Source organism: Kryptolebias marmoratus, linkage group LG5 (genome assembly GCF_001649575.2).
Source record: "Kryptolebias marmoratus isolate JLee-2015 linkage group LG5, ASM164957v2, whole genome shotgun sequence".
Taxonomy (NCBI): domain Eukaryota; kingdom Metazoa; phylum Chordata; class Actinopteri; order Cyprinodontiformes; family Rivulidae; genus Kryptolebias; species Kryptolebias marmoratus.
Genome location: NC_051434.1, coordinates 19,504,069 through 19,521,827, shown reverse-complemented (window position 1 = coordinate 19,521,827; position 17,759 = coordinate 19,504,069). Strand labels below are relative to the sequence as shown.

The window sequence follows — 17,759 nt, the reverse complement described above, 5'->3', positions numbered from 1 at the left end:
CAGGCATTAAAATGCCTAAAGTAATACAATTTAATATGCTTGCCTAATAACCGAAGCAGGCTAGATTTTTCCTGTTTCTGTATTTCATAAAAGCAGCGTCCTCTTCAATGCACCTGCACTGTCAAGAGTTTGTGTCTGGCACGCATATTTTACACAACTGAGCGATAATGCACACCCCAGCATAGATTGCTTGCACAGCTTAATCATGTGGAGGGTCATGGGGAGTTGGCGCCTTTAATAATATGTGCATATGGTAAGTGCATGGTTGTGAACTGGTAACTGTTTTGCACCCTATTGGTACAAATGGCAACAACTAAATATGAGGTGGGGGTAGGACCAGTTGACCAGCACCCCTATCTAGCACATAAAATGTAGATTAATTTAGTTTTAGAAGAGGAATTTTAATTTTTATAACCATTTATTCCTAAAATATCTCTTGGGCTTTTTTATTTTTGGCTAATTTGGCTAACACAACACATGCCATTAGATCTCATTGAAGTGGTTTGTGGGAAATTTGCAGGCTACTAAATTTTACTGGTCCACTGGTGTCCTATTGAGTAGAGCGTTTCCTAGGGAAGTGTTGTTGCCAAGTGACAGGCTGTCTTTGGTGTGGAAAACCATTTTAAAAGGTGGTGAACATCAAAGTGACTTCCACGTGAATATCAGAATGCATTTTTTCCCCTAACGTTGTAATGAAGAACAGCAGTGGCAGCCTCAGCTAGTAGTTGTTATGATACAGTGAGAAGTATATGTGATGGTCTAGTAGGTTTTCAGATGGGTGAGTGCAAAGATACAGATGTGGGGGTTCTGGCAGTTGCTGTCATTAAGGGAAATAAATGGAGTTATTTTCAGTGGGACTGAAGCTGTCACAGCAGGCAGGGAGAGGTGGTGTGTTTCTTGTGAGCAAGTCTGTGTGGTTGAGTTGGATTGATACTGTCGGAGAGTAAGGGTGACTCCATTCTTGTTGTGATGTTTGATCTGAACCTCTTGGCACATTTGTCTTGTTTAGATAAAAGAATTAACATGCGTGTGTCAGCACCAGCTAGGGGCCTAGAATGGAAACTATAGCAGATTTAACAGACACGGGATTATCGTGTAAACATGTAATTTTTTTCACAACAACTTTTTTTCGATTTTCTCAACATCGGAAAATCTGTAATTTTTCCAGGAGATCAGTCAAATGCAGCCTAAATGTGTCTCTTTTGGAGCAGGGGCTTCTTTCTTGGTCAGGACCCTCTCAGTCTCATGGTGAAATGAATCTAGTTTCACTGTAGACATAGACACTGGTGTTCCAGCACTTTCCAGTTCATGGCGAGCATGAGCCTTGATGGTTCCAGGGTTGTTACTTCAATTGTTTTTCTCATTTGAGGGTGACAAATTCCAGTGGAGCCTTAATTGCATTTGACACTCTGGGGCAATCAAAGAACTAGATCCTCATAATGCATAATGCTTTTTCCATATGATAATACCAGAACAAGCTAGAATGTCTTCCACAGCCCTGAAAGCTTCTACTCACCCAGGTTAAAGTTGAAGTTGTAGAATTTCACATATTTGGTCTGCACAGTCTTTCAGCTATGTTCTTCTTTAGTTTCTCCAGATGCCCTTGGAAATAAGATGGAGGGGGAAGGGGTCTCAGTAGCCCATTTTGCACCATGATTCCATGATATGGCCACTAAGATGATCTCCTCTTTAAGCTACCTTTGATTGTTCACAGATAAATCAGTCAAAGCAGCCAAGTGCCACAGCAGTGTGCACTTTCACACATGAAGCCAGCATCACAAGACCACTGGAGTGACAGCAGTGCCCTACCCAGTGTTTCACTGGTGGTTAGAGTGTAACACTGCATGTGCCAACCCCCATTTCACACGTTGCCAACATGCCTCTGTGACTCCGGCACAAAGCAGTTTTTGTGCATGAATAAATTACATATGGACTTTGAAAGCTCAATCCAGTCTAGAAAAGATATCGATACAGACTTTCTTAAACCTTTCAAAGCAACAAAGAGCTTCTAGTTGAAAAGAAAATACTTGAAAATTTGCTGACTTGTTTTTTTCTTCTAAAAGAAAAACAAAAAACAAAAAAACAAGTCAGCACCATATGTTTGTATTTTTGCTTCTGGTCTTCATCACACTATCAAGAGCCTAAAAGTGCTTTTAACAAACAGCACCGTCTGCTCCGAAACACCTCAGTGAAGCAATTTCCCATGTAGCAACATGACATCCTAAATGAGGCGTGTAATTTTGCTTCCTGAAATGGATAGCTGTTCTCCTCTGACAAATCTGATGAAAGATGCATAAACACTGGTTGGGCTGAAACTGAAATGCATGCCTATGTCTTTATCTACAACTGGGCACATGCAGCAATATGTTTGCTCACAACATATTTCTGTGTTACAAAACTAAGATCAAGAACAATGAAAAATGGCCAAAAATATCCTAAGGTGACTGCACATTGGTTTTTGTTTCATTTAATGTGACACAAAATACAATAGAAAACCAAACATAACATATAGACCTATATACATTTTGTGTTATAGACTGATCTAAGCTTGTTCTGTTTTCCAACTGTGCTTTGCTGAATATCCCAACTTTATCTTATGGGAATAGATCTGTTTCATGTTAAATTCTCTAATGAGCCAACAAAGGTCTCTGGTGTCCAAGGGACAAACACATCCCTTTGTCCTATGAAATTCTCACCAGCTTTATTTCTGATCATGCTGTCCGCAGAGCATTACGTCCAAAAACACTTTGACACTTCAAATTCACCAGAAAACAGAGTTCCTTGACGCAAAAAGCTAAATTTCAGCGCAGTTGAAATGACTACATGCTGTGAAAGTTGATGTCAAATACTATTTCCTACAAGACAAGTCATGTTCAAAACAAGTTCCTTCCATCCATCCATCCATCCATCCATCCATCCATCCATCCATCCATCCATCCATCCATCCATCCATCCATCCATCCATCCATCCATCCATCCATTTCCCCAGTGAGACTCTCCAGCTCCTCCTGAGGTATACCAAGATGTTCCTGGGTCAGAGAGGATATAGTGCATAATTCCTCCAGTGAGTCTTGAGTCTGCCCTGGGGTCTTCTCCCTGTGGGACGGGCTTGGAAAACCTCCAGAGGGAGGTGTCTAGGAAGCTAGGAAGCGTCCTAATCAGATGGCTGAACAATCTCAGCTGACTCCTGATGTGAACTAGCACTAGCAGTGACTCTAGTCCATGTTTCCCCTAAATGATGGAGCTCATCACTTTATTTTGAAGGCCACGGAGGAAACTCACTTCCGACGTTTGTGTCTAGGCTCTTTTTCTTTCGGTCACAATCCATATTTCATGACCATAGGTGAAAATTGGAAAGCAGATGGACTGGTATGTAGTATGTTTTAGCTCAGCTCCTTCTTCACCACAACAGACTGAAGCAATGCCCTCATTACTGCAAACAAGGCCTCTATCCATCAGCCCATCTCCTGCTGTCATTTATGACTCCCAGATACCTAACCTTTATTGTCTTCAGTGTCTCTCTAAAAATTTTACTGTTCTGTGCAGCAAAGAAACAAACATGAATGAAATGATTGCATGGCAGCGATAGAAGGATGAAGAGGATAGTGACAGATGATAACTAAGCTTGTTCAGAAGTTAATCCTAAGGTTGTTAACCCATCCAGTGAGAGCTGTAATTAGACAGAAAGGCATCACAGGCTGGCTAACACTGTTTACGATGATTATCACATTAGGATGGTGAAGTCTATGTTAGGAATTTGCTCCATAATGGACGCCTTAGAATACTGTATGTTTTTTCAATTTGTACAGTTAGTTAAAAAGACAGGCAGCTACAGGCTCCTTCCAACTTAATTGCTTTTATTGTTTGAACCATGTTGTTTGGCATAAATGAGCCCGTTCTTAGTGATGTCTACAAGAAAATAAAATGTAAGAAACCCTTTTTATCTTTGTAGCAGTTGTTTTAATAGATACACAGTTTGATTTCTTTATTTCTCTGTGTAATGGAAAATTTGGTTCTGCATGAGGACATCTGGTAGTTACTGGGAAACTCCTGTCTACTGACCTTTTCAGTCTATCGCAGACATGTGTTCAACTTATGAATACAGATTGCCTGCTGCCGCTCTCATTTCTCTCACCTTTATATCCAAAAAGCCACTGGGAGGATTTACATTTCACACTGATTTTCATTATCTCAGTAAATACCAATGCAATCTTCTGCTGGCACCACTGGAAACCTGTATAGGAGAGCAGGTAGGCAGTGTCATGGTTGCAGGGTAGCATGTAGGCAAAAAAAAGAACAGAGTCATTATTTAAAGAGGACATAAATTTAATACAGGTCTAAATTTTCTTGAGCTGACAAGAGGACACACACAAAGGACAATATTGTGTTCAGAAACAATACAGGAAACATTAATTTTGGCACTTTAGTAGATTCTCCAGCTCTTAGCTAACTTATAAATGTCAGATGTCAGGATACTTTTACTTTTACTAAGGGCTGCCCCTTCACCTACCACACATTGCCTCCAACTTAAGACTAATTTGCAGTAATTCATGCTTCTCACAACGTGTGCTTATTTAGTTGTTTAAGTGTGCAAGGCTAATTAATATAACACAACAAGTGTCAGAACAACAATAGACAGTTTAAAAGCAGAAAAAGAAGTCCTAATGAATGTCAATCTCAGCCACTGCTTTATGATTTAGGACTGTTGCCTGTTTCATGTTTAGCTTTAAAAATGACCGTGGCAACATGGTTTGGACGTGCAGTGAATTAAAGTTTACCCACCCCAAGTCCTGCAGCTGATAAACCCTGTCCCTGATAAACTCTGTATTTATGTTAGCAAAAGATCTCATGAACCACTTGACCAATTTTAATAGAAGTTTCAGAAAGTAATCTCTGACTGAACATCTACAACTGATCAACTTTTGGGGTCAGTCCAATTCAAGCTGGTCACTGCAGGTAATCAACATTTGCCAATACAAAATAGGCTTTAACTCAGTAAACGTTGTAGATAATGAGGTAAAATTTGATGTGCTCATAACTGAGAGGCATTCCCACTGCATTCTCTGAGTGTGACATCTAGCAATATCATATGAGATCAAGCATAATGTTATTTTCAAGGTTTGATCAAAACTCCGTCAATCCGCATCATAACATAATCTAACACTTTATTATAAAAGGCAGTGGGTGATATGCATCCCTTCAAGGAATGCAAATCCTTTAATCTTCTCTGCCTTTGAGGACAGTGAAAGTGAAAAGAATGACAATGACTTTCCACCAAAAGATAATGATTTATCCATTAAAACAAATGGAGAAATAAGAAAGATTCCAGATCATCTAAAATTTTTTCCATAAAATTAAAAATAATGTGGCTTAGCGCTAGTTTAGATAATGTCTTCCTCTGGCATTACAAACGCATTTACATAAAATCCCATTTGCCCCGCTTTCCTGACACATTTACGTTATATTGTACGTACAACATTTATGTGACTCATAAGTCATGCACTTTTTAAAATTCCTTCATTAAATGAGCATATAATGAGTTCTTGTGCTCTATGAAAACCTGACCTTTACAGTGAATTTGTTTGCCATCTTGATTTTCAGGAAGGGTTAGTATAAAACTAATTCTTTGGATTTTAGTAGACAAGTGTCTGATATGATTATGCTTGGTGCAGATGCTGTGCGTAGCTATAGCTACGCCAACCATTACCATGCACTCCTGTTTACGTACAGGTTAGATACCCTGCTGTCTTTATTTCTTTTTGGTGCAGTCATGGCAATATTACAAGGATCATTTAGTGTAGAGATGGAGTCAGAATGCCATTAGATATCTGACAACTCTCAAACAGTCAGAGGTTATGATTGGTATGGTGCCTTACGCCTCCTCTAAGTGGGTTAGTTTCAACTCCTACAAGCAGCTTGGGGATAACTGTGTCATTCAGTGGACATGTTCAGAAATTATGGTGCACACCTGCGAGACAATGCTGTCCTGAAAACTAATAGTTTAGGGCTTGAAACATTCAGCCTTCCTTAGTGAGCAAGATATGGCTGAAAACCAAGGTCCAGATGGCTTTGTAGCTTTGTAGCACTTAGCCTTTTGTCTCTAATCCTACTAACACTGACACTTTAGTGTAGTTTTTCACCTGTGATTTTTCAGCGATATCACTTGCAGTGGTTATTTTATACTTAAGACTACAATGAGATGAGCTGTGTTTTTTCCTAAATCTTGTTTTTCCTGTGCTGTTTTGCTGTTTTTCCACTGAAAGACAAAAACAGCCACTGAGAGTTGTCAGGTCTGTGGCTGCAGCTGTCTTTTGTATTAGGAGCAGTTTTTTTCCCTTCCTCTATTGATTTCTATTGATCAAAGCCCTCTGCCTGCAGCTGTGGCCTGCTGGTTCTTCTCTTGACATGTTTATTGCTGTGTTGCAGATCTGTTGGGTGAAACCACAAAGCACCATTTAATAAAGACTTTGACTTTTATACTAAAAAAAGAGAAAGAATTACTGTTTTGTCATTTTGCATTTTCCCTTAGCTTGTCTCACTGAAAGTTTTATGCTGGCAATCAGACTGATTACAAGACTTGGCACAAAATCAGTGTATTAGTGCCCACTGCTGAAAGGCCAAGGCGGGCAATAATGTTTTAGCCTCTCACGATGTGTGTGTGCGCTCATGTGTCTGTCTGTTTCCAAAATACCTCTAAACCATTGGACGAATTTTAATTAAAAGTGCTATTGTTTGGATGGCCTAACACAATCCATTTTAGAGGTTTTGAGATCAAATTAGGTGAGGCTAAAGTAGTGAGTCATTCACAAAAAATACTTCCAATACCCCTTGAGTAGAATTTAATTTTTTGGTTTAATCTTTATCTAGGGAAAAAGGTAGCTAACAAAAACTATGATGAAAATAATTTGAGTACCGAACAAATTGTGTTACTTTGCTTTGAAAGTTCTGACCACATACTTTGGCATATCCCTAACCCTTCTTTATCTTACTCTTTACAGGTCCATGGGGTCGTTGTATGGGAAGCGAGTGTGGTCCAGGAGGCAGTCAGAGTAGAGCTGTATGGTGCGCTCATTCTGAGGGCTGGACTACTCTCCATACAAACTGTGACCAGGCAGAACGTCCCGACAACCAGCAGAGTTGCTTCAGAGTGTGTGACTGGCACAAAGATCTGTATGAATGGCAGCTGGGTGCCTGGAACCAGTGTGTCCCAGTGCTGATGCGCAGTACCGCGGTGCAGCGCCCAGCTGTGTGCTCACGAGGAGAGGAGGGCATACAGACCCGGGAGGTGGGCTGCGTTCAGAAAGCTAATGGTGAACCTGCTGAAGATGCAATCTGTGAATATTTTGAACCTAAACCTCGCCTCGAACAGGCCTGTCTCATACCATGTCCTCGGGACTGTGTGGTGTCTGAGTTCAGCTTGTGGACTTCATGTTCTAAAACCTGTGGGATGGGTTTACGAAACAGAATCCGCTTTGTTCTTGCCCCGCCTCTGTTTGGTGGAGCAGCCTGTCCAAACCTGACAGAATTTCAGACTTGCCAGCCAGGCCTCTGCGAGGGAGAGGAAAACCTTTACAGCCTCCGAGTGGGACCTTGGGGTCCCTGCTCTGTTCCACTGCCAAGGCAAACCAGACAAGCTGAAAAACCACCCCGAGAGGGAAACAAAAGATTAAGGGAAAGTGATAAGCCTTCAAAAGAGGGGAACAAACAGAGTAGGGAGGGCGAAACACCATCCAGAGGAGCTGACAAACAGGCCAGAGAAAGAAACAAACAGTCAATAGGGAGAAACAAACAGATGAGAGATGATGAAAAACAGTACCAAGAAAAAGACAAAACCTCAAAAGAAGGTGACAAAGTGTCCAGAAACGGTAACAAGCCATCGATACTCAGTAGAAAACTGGCCAGAGCAAACAGGAAACCAGACAGACCTTCCAGACAGGCTGATCGGCCCAATAAACAGAAAAAGGCTAAAAACAAGAGAAAAAAAGAAAAAATTCGAGATAAAGCCAAAGAGAAATTAAGAGAGAGGGGGAAGACAAAGGATCCTGAGACAAGAGAGCTAATGAAGAAGAAGAACAAGAATCGTCAGAAACGTCCAGGAGGGAAGTTCTGGGATCTGCAAGTTGGTTACCAGACCAGAGAAGTGACCTGTGTCCATAAGAGTGGGAATATTGAAGCTCTCAGGTAAGAGATCCATTTATTTCTGTTGCATCCCAGGTTTCTACAATGTTCATCTATAATGATGTCTAGCTTGGTAGTCAAATTTCAATATTTCTTGTCAGAATGCTGACAAGTAGTATTTTAAGAAACTGGAAAAAGAAGATACAATATTTTGTGAAAGTCTTAGGCATGTGTAAAAATATATAATTATATTCAAAAAGTCATCCCTCCAACATGGAGACAAATGTCAAGAGACTGTGTGTCTGGGATTACATGAATAGAGAAAAGGAATCAGCTTTCTTCCATGGAAGATCTGTGGTTAGTTTTCCAAGACGTTTGAAACAACTCACCTAGTGAGCTCATTCAAAAAAAGTTACTTTGATTTGAAGCCAATACTGATTCAGATTTCTTATCGGCTCATTTACTTTGCTAATAATTATTCAATTGAAATGAATAATTTACTCATTTATATTTGTAAAACAAACAAACAAACAAACAAAAAAACATTTGAGGTCTTGGTTCTCAACTGGATCATGGATACAAGTGGCTGAAATGGGCTTCCTCAGTAAATAAGGTGATGAACTCTGTCACCCTCGGGGAGGTCAGAGTACAGCTGCTGCTCCTCTGCTGTAAAAGGAGTCAGCTGAGGTGGCTCTGAATAGGTTGCCTCCTGAATGCCTTCATCTTGAGGTTTTCCAGGCATATCTCACTGGGAGGAGAACCCATAAGCAAAGCCAGAAATTGCTGGAGGGATTATATACAGTATCTTCACTGGCCTGGCAACATCTTGGGATCCCCCAGGAGGAGCTGGAGTGTCATTGGGAAGAGAGATGTCTGGGTTTCCCTCCTCAGCAACCTAAGCACAAATAAGTGGGAGAAAATAAATAAATAAATGGATAAACATTTGTAAAACCTTTACCGAAGACAGCCATCAGCACTTTAGAGGGTTTGTAAAAGGGCAAACCCTAAATTGTTGAGATTATAGGCAGTGTTGGTAGACACTATAAAAACAATACATGGGTATGTTCTCAGGAATTATTATAGTCAATAACTTACAGCTAACCTTGTAATGTCAAGAAAACAGAAACACTCCATGATTACACTGTTCTCACAAAGCACTGCAATACTTCTTCCCCTGCTTGTATTACCCTGTCAGCAGTCTTTGCCAGTAGTCTATGTCCAATTGTTTAGTCTTAAAATGAAACAACCAGAATCTAATTAATACAATACAATACATAATAAAATGTTTCTTATTGTCCCTTTGAGGAAATTTGTTTTGGACTGGCTGCCCCAAAGGTTGCCTTCACAAAGAATCTAATAATGAACTGTTAAAACAGTTTTACACAATACAAACATAATCCACTGTTAGATGCATTGCATAGTTCTTAAAGCAAAATGTGTGTGTTTGTAATGAATAAATAAGGACAGGATTATATTAAAGCCATTAAAGCCCTGTTTACACTTCATTGGATAGTTTAAACTATCCTCCCACAAATGCACAGATTTTTTGGTAAAAAAAAAAAAGAGACTTTTCAAAGTGAAGATAAATATAACCTCTCCAAAAAATGTTTTTGGTGCCTTTGTGTGAACTCAAAATCTTTCCACTTTCCTAAACAAGGACGTAGCAACGTTTTTTGTGCTTGCCCACCACCATTTTGTGCTCTAGAAACCTAAACAAAAATGGAGCTGTTTTTACAGTTCTTTCTTCATCTGTGTTGCTCTGTCTAGATCGTGTCACCACTAAACTTTAGATGTGTGCTAAGAAGGTTAATAACCAGGAGAAAATAGTATCAATAGAGTGCATTAAAGAAAGAAAAAAGAGCTGAATTTGTCATGAGAGAATCTCTAACTAAGCTTTGAAGGTTCTTTCTCTGGGTTTTCATGTTATTAACGTGGACGTTCTCACCACCTAGTGGGTATTTTATCATTTTTGTTAGAATGTGTGGATGAAGTGTAACCTGAAACAAAGGAATCAGTTTTTAAAAAATATTAGGAGTAAACTACACAGGGCCTCAGCCATTTACAGTGTTATTAAAAATTTTGATTTATGTAGGATCGAGTGAATTTTTAAGACAAGACAATGTTCATTTAGAACCTCTATACCTCCTGCCAGGAGGCAAAGGCTCATACTCCGAATACAGGATGTGTAATGGATCTGACAATTTATTTTGGTACGCATGTTTGAGTACAGACTGCTCATAAGTACCCCACCTTTGTTAAAATGTACAAATAAATGCACACACAATAGATATAGCTTATTCTTTTAACTTAACACCAAAATGTATCAACAACATCTTTGGCAGACATCTTAGAAAACAGCTACCAGCGGCCCTAAACAATTTCAACCTGGATAGACTCACAGAGAGATAAAGACAAGTAGAGTGTTTTATTGGCTAGAGGTCTTTGGCGCTCGGGCCCTGGCAGAAAACGAGTTTGCAGAGAACCACTGTGAGCTTGAAAGATCGAAGTAGGGTGAGAGATTAGGGTAGTCATCCCCCGGGACCCGGACCTGGTGGTGGCGTGGAGGGCGAGGAGGGGAGTCCAGAGGAGCATAGGAAAGTGAGGGTGGAGATCGGGGAGGCGGTGGGACGAGGCTTGGCTGGCGAGCAGGAAGAGCCGTGGACGGGGAGCCTTATATCCTGCACTTGGATGCGATTTGGCAGCTGGGAGCGAGGATCCGTGTTGAGTGATGCTGGACAGCTGGGTGAGTCTGCCAGGTTGAAATTGCGGCGAGCCTTCACTTCAAATATTGAATCCAAAGTAAATCTTTTGAGTTGTTTTGAGCAATATTCCGGCATGTACTGAATATTAAGTCTAATGAAAGGCTTTTAAAAACAATACAATTGAATTAATATTGACTATTCATTGATAGACTATTGTTCTGGCAGTTGAAATATACTAAGATGGGCTGAGTCTTGTTTGTAATATGCTCTCAGACTATGCCAGGGTGAACAGCATTCTTATTACCACTTCTGGGACTGAAAAAGACTCGGTACTTGCTTGGGGTTAACGACCCAGCAGTCCCTCTTGTGTGAGACAGGCCTAATTCTTGTTTGAAGCAATCTTGTGGTAAAAGGTGGGGTTTACCTGGAATCTGAGACAGGGATTTATCAGTTACTTAAGAGCGAGGTTCTGCGGCTTACTTACTCACTGTTTTTTTCATCTCCAACACAGCTTGATGAAAGCCAACAGCAGCTGACTGGATGTGCTGGTCACATGATACTAAAGGCTCTGCTCGATATCTGGCAAAATGGAAAAAAGAGAGATCTAGAGATAATGAAGCACATAGTGTTGCAAAACTAGATAAGATGGAAATCCAATCCATGACTGTGCAAGTTCAAGATTGATTTAATAATTTTAAAGCATCAAAGGAACACGAGAATCAATAACTCCCAGACTGGCGTCTAACCGTCCCAGGCTTCATATTTTAACATGCCAAAGCAAAAAAATAAAAAAATCTCTTTGGGTTATTAATGCAGCCTCATGCACAGCTGTATTTATTGCAGTTTAATGGGGTTTTTTTGTTGGTGATTTTGGCACCATATTTTATTCATCTGCCCACCTTCCTTGTGGAAGACCTATTACAGCAAATATATGGATCCATTTGCATTAAAAATGTCTACGTTCAAACAGCAGTAACTATTAGTGTTTAAAAGACACCAATTGAACAGAACAGAGTGCGCTATTTAGTTTACTGTTATGGGCATGGTGCTCAAATCCATGTTAGCTGGATTCATGTTTACCAAGAGGAATATTGTTTGCTAGTACTGCTACTTTATACGAATAGCTCCACAGCTTGTATTTATAGTGTATTATGGCAACTCTGAGGAAAAGAAACTGTAAAAGTTGAGGAGGAATTTTGTCTTTTGTTTGATTGTTTCTAATATGAAGCCTCCTTGTGCCCTGTTTCTCCCAAAGGAGAAACAGGGCACAAGGAGGCTTCATCTCAGACCTAAGGACTCAGACCTAAGGACTGAACCTAAGGACTGAAGTTAAAAATTTGAGAATAAAGCTGGAATACTATTTCAAGAATGAAGTCAAAATGTTGAAGTTAAGTCTAAGTCAAAAGGAAGGTCTTTAAGTGTAGGTGCTCGAGTTTAATCTTGAAATGCTATTTCTGCTCTTTTCTCACCATTTCGGCTTTAATGTCAACATTTTCTGAATATTTTCCTTCTCTTTCTTTCGCTACAATGAGTCATTCTCCTCCATCTAACTCTATCTTCTTCTACTTCCATGTCCTCTCTAACTGCATCCATATATCTCCTCTTTGTCTTTTTCCTGGCAGCTGCATCTCTAACATCCTTCTACCAATATACCCACTGTCCCTCCTCTGCACATGTCCAAACCATCTCAGTCTGGCCTCCCAGTCCTTCAACCTCTGCTGTACCTCTGAGGACCTCATTCATAATCCTATCTATCCTTGTCACTCTTAGGAAGAAACTCAACATATTTTAAATGAGATTAAAATATTTTGTGCAGAAAAAAGCATTTTCCTTCAAGTTGGCACTATTTTGCTTATTGCAGTTCTTTAGTGTACACACAGTTTTTAACTAGCCTAACAAAACGGGACCTCAGTTCCACAGTGACATCTATCCAAACACAAACACTGTCGGGTTCATGTGGTGTCAGAGAGCCGTGCTCTTCAGTAACAGATGAATGGCCTTATTCTGTCTCTATGTGCTTGCTCGACTCTAAAAGAGGCCACTGAGCACCATCAATTACTCCCTGAGTGAAGCAAGCCTCCTGCGATGTATTTTCTTGTAAATGCTGAAAGAAAAGCGAGCCACATATCTGTACTCTGCATTTCCAGCCATGCTGACTGCACAGATGGCTGGAAGCTTTAAAGAGGCTTAGTTTAGAGTGTTGAATGTATTATGTTAGAAATAGCGCAGGATCAAATGTATCTACAGTGGGTCATATTACTCTGAGATTTCTAGTTTCATGTTTTGACTAAAACCCCTTATAATGCCCAGAGTCCATCCGTTGAATAATATTTGCAAATATGTATTTAGTTTGATGGTTTCCATGTATATTTGTGTTTTTATTGGAAAGGTAAACCAATACTTGCAGTCCACGAAAGAAATTCAACCATCCTTTCTGTTGTACTTTGCAAAAGCAATCATCATTACCAGTAACTTCATCGGATATCATTTTGAATATTATGTAAAATACTTTTGACAAAGTGGTTTAAATTTAAGAAAATAAATTGTAGAAAACAAGCCACAGACATTTAAAAATTGCATCCCAACAAGTAAATTTATCCACCTTTGCCTTGAAGCAGTCTGGTATTGCTGTTTATCTCCTGTGGTCACATATAGTTTAATTAAATCCAACTGTGAGCTATCTAAGTGCCACATAATCTCACTGTACTTAGACTTGTTGTTTAAGTACCCAAAGTCTTTAACACAATCAGGTAAGCAGCAGAATAAAGGCAATGAAACTCTCTGTGGTTCTCAAACTTTTTATACGTTCATCCTTGATTTAGTCACACCTCCACCAGTTGGCAAACCTTTCTTCCATGAACAAGACATAAACAAAATCTGGCAGTAATTTACAGTTTTCCTCCCCCCTAAATACATGCATAAAACCTAATTTAAAGGAACAGGCCAAATGCATCAGCACAGACAGACGCTAATTGGTTGGCAGTGCAGGTTAAAGCGCACATTTGCCTTTTGTTAGGGCTTTAACAGTAGACTGATGTGCAGCCTGGCTTGCTTCTGATAATGTCTGCAAAAGCCGTACAGTTTTTTTGTGAATCGGCACCAGTTTGTGGCACTCCGAACAATTCTCATCTCTTTAGGCCCCGTTCACACTTGACGGTGAACCTGGTCATGGAGACTTTGAAGCAGGACTGACCACGCTGGCTTGAGGCCTAGGTGACAATCATTACAAGGTCATGGAAGCAACAGTGTTGTCATCCTGCGTAAAGAGTCTGCGCAACACATTAAAAAGTATATATAGTATTTTTTCTATGCATTGAAAAGTGCCATTTTGGATCTTATTAACTAGCTGAATTTGAGGCGTATTTGCCCCCAAAACACACGGCTGGATACCATGGCAACCACTTAATAATATGCCAAAATATTTTGGGAAAGATTTACACTAGCCAAGTACTATTCACACACCCAGTTTCATTAAAATCCATGTGATGTCACTTTCCATGTTTTTTACAATATGACTGATTTTCTCTGTCAGCTGCTCTTAAACATTTTAAAAGGATTTTTTTTTTTTACACAATACTAGTTGGTTAATTAGCAGAACTTGCACTCAGCAGAGCATGTTCATTCCTTCTGGTAAGAATTGTGATACTTTTTTACTACATAATTAAACAAAGGACTCAAAGAATTACAGCTTTTTGTGAGATTTATTCTACATCAGAACGATGCTTTACATAATTGGACAGTCTTATAATAAGGATCTCTTTCTTCAAAAGATATATTATTTGTTATATGATATTTATGCTTTTGTCTTCTCATGTCAGTTAGATATAATTATTGTTCAAACACACATGTAGATGCTTTCTTTTCAGATAAACACATTTTTATATCGTTGGCAAGCATTTTGGCTCCAGACAGAATATAACTGGGAGATTGCAACACTGAATTTTACACTAATGTATGTAACAAAATTAAAGGTACTGTTTCTCCAGGAAAGGTGACAATAAAATGCTTATTATTTAAACTTATTTATGTTTGTTTTTGTTTTGGAAAAACTCAGAACTCTACATGTCATCCTGTCTCACTTGAGCTTCCTCTTCTGTGTTACCATTTACATTTTTTAGTCAAACTAAATAAAAGCTAAGCAGACAACACAATCAGCAGACACAACAGCAACATGTTCTGTATAAAAAAGTACTCTTATCTTTTCAGGCAGAGTTTCATAAAACCTATTTTTTATTTTTTTTGATTTTCTGCAGCTTCTGCTCTCAGGAGGCACTGCCCGTGACCTTTCAGGCCTGTGTGGTTCCCAAAGACTGTGATGTGACGGAGTGGTCCGAATGGTCAGCTTGTTCCAAAGACTGCTATGACCCCAACGGACCCAAGGGGGAGCGCAGTCGTACCCGAGGAGTGAGCCAGTTTCCAATTGGTGGAGGAACAGACTGCCCAGAGTTAGAGGAGAGGGAACCATGCAGCCCCCTGGGTGAGGCAGTCCCACCATGCATTGTGTAAGTATCCAACGCAGTTGACAGCAGTAAACTAAGAAGCAAAGTAGCCCAGTGCCTGCTAGTCATCAAAGTAATATTTTAAAATGAAACCTTAGGGTTAGATTGTGGTTGTATACCCAATTTAGTTTCCAAAGATAGTTAAATCTCATAACAAAACTTGATTACATTTCCTGGTTTTCATTGTTGTGCAAAAGTCTGGAACAGATTTTCTTCAAATCTGGTCTCAGACAGTCTGTCCTTACTGACTATTTAGAGAAAACTGTTGACAGATTGCATTTGTATTTCAAAACAAGTACCGTCCTGAACTGCAGGAGCAATATCCTCAGTATACAGTTGTGGTCAGAAGTTTATAACCACGCATCATAGGCATGAGTTTCATATTAATTTCAGGCTGGTAATAATTTATTTGAACTGTTCTCTTTATCCAAGGTAGAATGATGGTACTACATACAACTTTAATGATTTTTAAAAACAAGGATTGGGTGTTTACTGACCAAATTCTGTAATCCACAGGCTCAGATATATTTGGTACATCACTATATCTTTTAATAAGTGGTGTTGAAGGGTTTTGAACTCACTAACAGAACAGAATAGAGGGGATTCATTGTTTTTACACGAACGTAACTACATGTTTTAAAAAAGCTTTTCTGCTTTTTTTAAATGTCTATAGAAATGAGCCTGTTTTCAAGCTTTTCAATTATTAATTGTATTGATAATATCTGATCCCTTTAAAGAAGTAATAGACTGACGCATATAGATTTAATACCAAAACTGTATAGGTACACAGCAGCTCTTCCAATCTTGTTGCAGTCGGTACAACTAGGATAATCTTGACATCCCTGTTTTCCACTACATTAAATGTTATTTTGAATCTAATCCCCAAACAGTTTCACACCAATTCACTCCTTCTTACATGTGACTGAAACATCTCTCATGTGTACAGGATCAGTAAATACTAGAGCAAGAAGTGAAACATCTCCTAAAATCTTTAACTCTGTTCAAACACTTAAGGCTTCTGGGACAGGTCATAAAATGGCCATTATTATGTTGCTGATATTAGTTATTCTTTGTTTTCATAGTTTGTTCTATTTACCGTCTCACTCCATTTAGTGATTCAAGCTGACGTTGTGTCTCAGCTTGACTCTTCATGTGTCCATGTCTGTCATCAGCTACAACTGGAAGACCACAGAGTGGACAGAGTGTAGGGTGGATGTGCTGCTGAGCCAGCAAGACCGTCGGCGTGGAAACCAAACGGGGTTGTGTGGAGGTGGGATCCAGACTCGGGAGGTCTACTGTGTACAAGCCAATGTCGACACCCCGCCCAATCTCAGCTCACTTAGGAGTAAAGAAGGTAACTTTCCCAAAAGGACTTTCTTTTTTCTCCTTTCTTGTTTTTCAGTGTCTTGTATTCTTGTTTTTCTTTTGTTTCAGTGTCTTATTCAACATTTGCAACATCTATTATTACAGTTCCTGCTTTGGGGAGCTTTCATTGTAGAAATCTTATATTTCTGAAAAACTTGCACTTTTTTTCGTTGTTCATTGTACTGTTTTTGCACTCAAGTGAAGACTCGAACAATCAGTAACAATGACTAAACTTTAGCCATTTTTGTGTTTTATATGGTTGTCTAGTTGTAACAGATTACTTTCTGAGAGTTTCATTAAAATGTTCAAAAGTCGATGTGATATTTTGCTTACAGACAAACAACTAAATGCACACACATGCACACACAGACAATTACATGATTGCCTGCCTTTCATGGCGGTGGATGATATATAGATTTTATATAGCATGTTGTGGCACTACTTGTGCAATTTTACTTAAAATAAGTTTTAATTATTATTAAAATACTGACCGGAATAATTTGTTGGGAATTCATGGTCTTGCTCCCGATGATCACTGAGACAAAGCAAAGCTCAGTCAATTTTTCTTAGTTGAAAACACCTCACCTGTCAGAATAGTTAATCAACACCTACAATTAAAAAGTAGCAGCAAAAATCTTTTAGGCAGCAAAAAATTTACTTTCATAAAGGAAAAATAAAAGACAACAGCAAAAAAGCAAGCTACAAAACCCCTAGTTAAAAAAAAACAAAAAACATAACACGTGCTTTGAACAGGGTGTGGCTGCTGGGTGTTCCTTACGAAAATATGGGTGGATCTAGGCTCTGCCAGTCCCACCTATTCTTTGACGAGGCCCGTCAAGTCCGACATCTTACAATTTCTTTTCTCTTTCTTTTTGGCACTTATATACAGTATATATAAAAAAAAATCCCTTCTCACCCTCTGCGGGTGGTCTTTGTTTCATCCTCTGAGCTCGGGTCCTCTACCAGAGGCCTGGGAGCTTGAGGGTTCTGCGCAGTATCTTGGCTGTGCCTAGAACTGCACATTTCTGGACTGAGATGTCTGATGTTGTTCCTGGGATCTGTTGTAGCCACTGCT

The 17,759-nt window shown here is 39.4% G+C and overlaps 1 protein-coding gene across 2 annotated transcripts in view; it reads left to right on the top strand.

Annotated features, from left to right (window-relative positions):
* The window catches only part of thsd7aa (thrombospondin, type I, domain containing 7Aa), a 119,724-nt gene that overhangs the window by 42,225 nt on the left and 59,740 nt on the right, over window positions 1–17,759 (top strand). For both annotated transcript variants that reach the window (XM_017430699.3, XM_037975817.1), the window contains exons 2-4: window positions 6,999–8,181; window positions 15,074–15,322; window positions 16,492–16,673. In XM_017430699.3, the coding sequence (XP_017286188.1) occupies window positions 6,999–8,181; window positions 15,074–15,322; window positions 16,492–16,673 (1,614 nt within the window). The remainder of the gene's footprint in view (window positions 1–6,998; window positions 8,182–15,073; window positions 15,323–16,491; window positions 16,674–17,759) is intronic.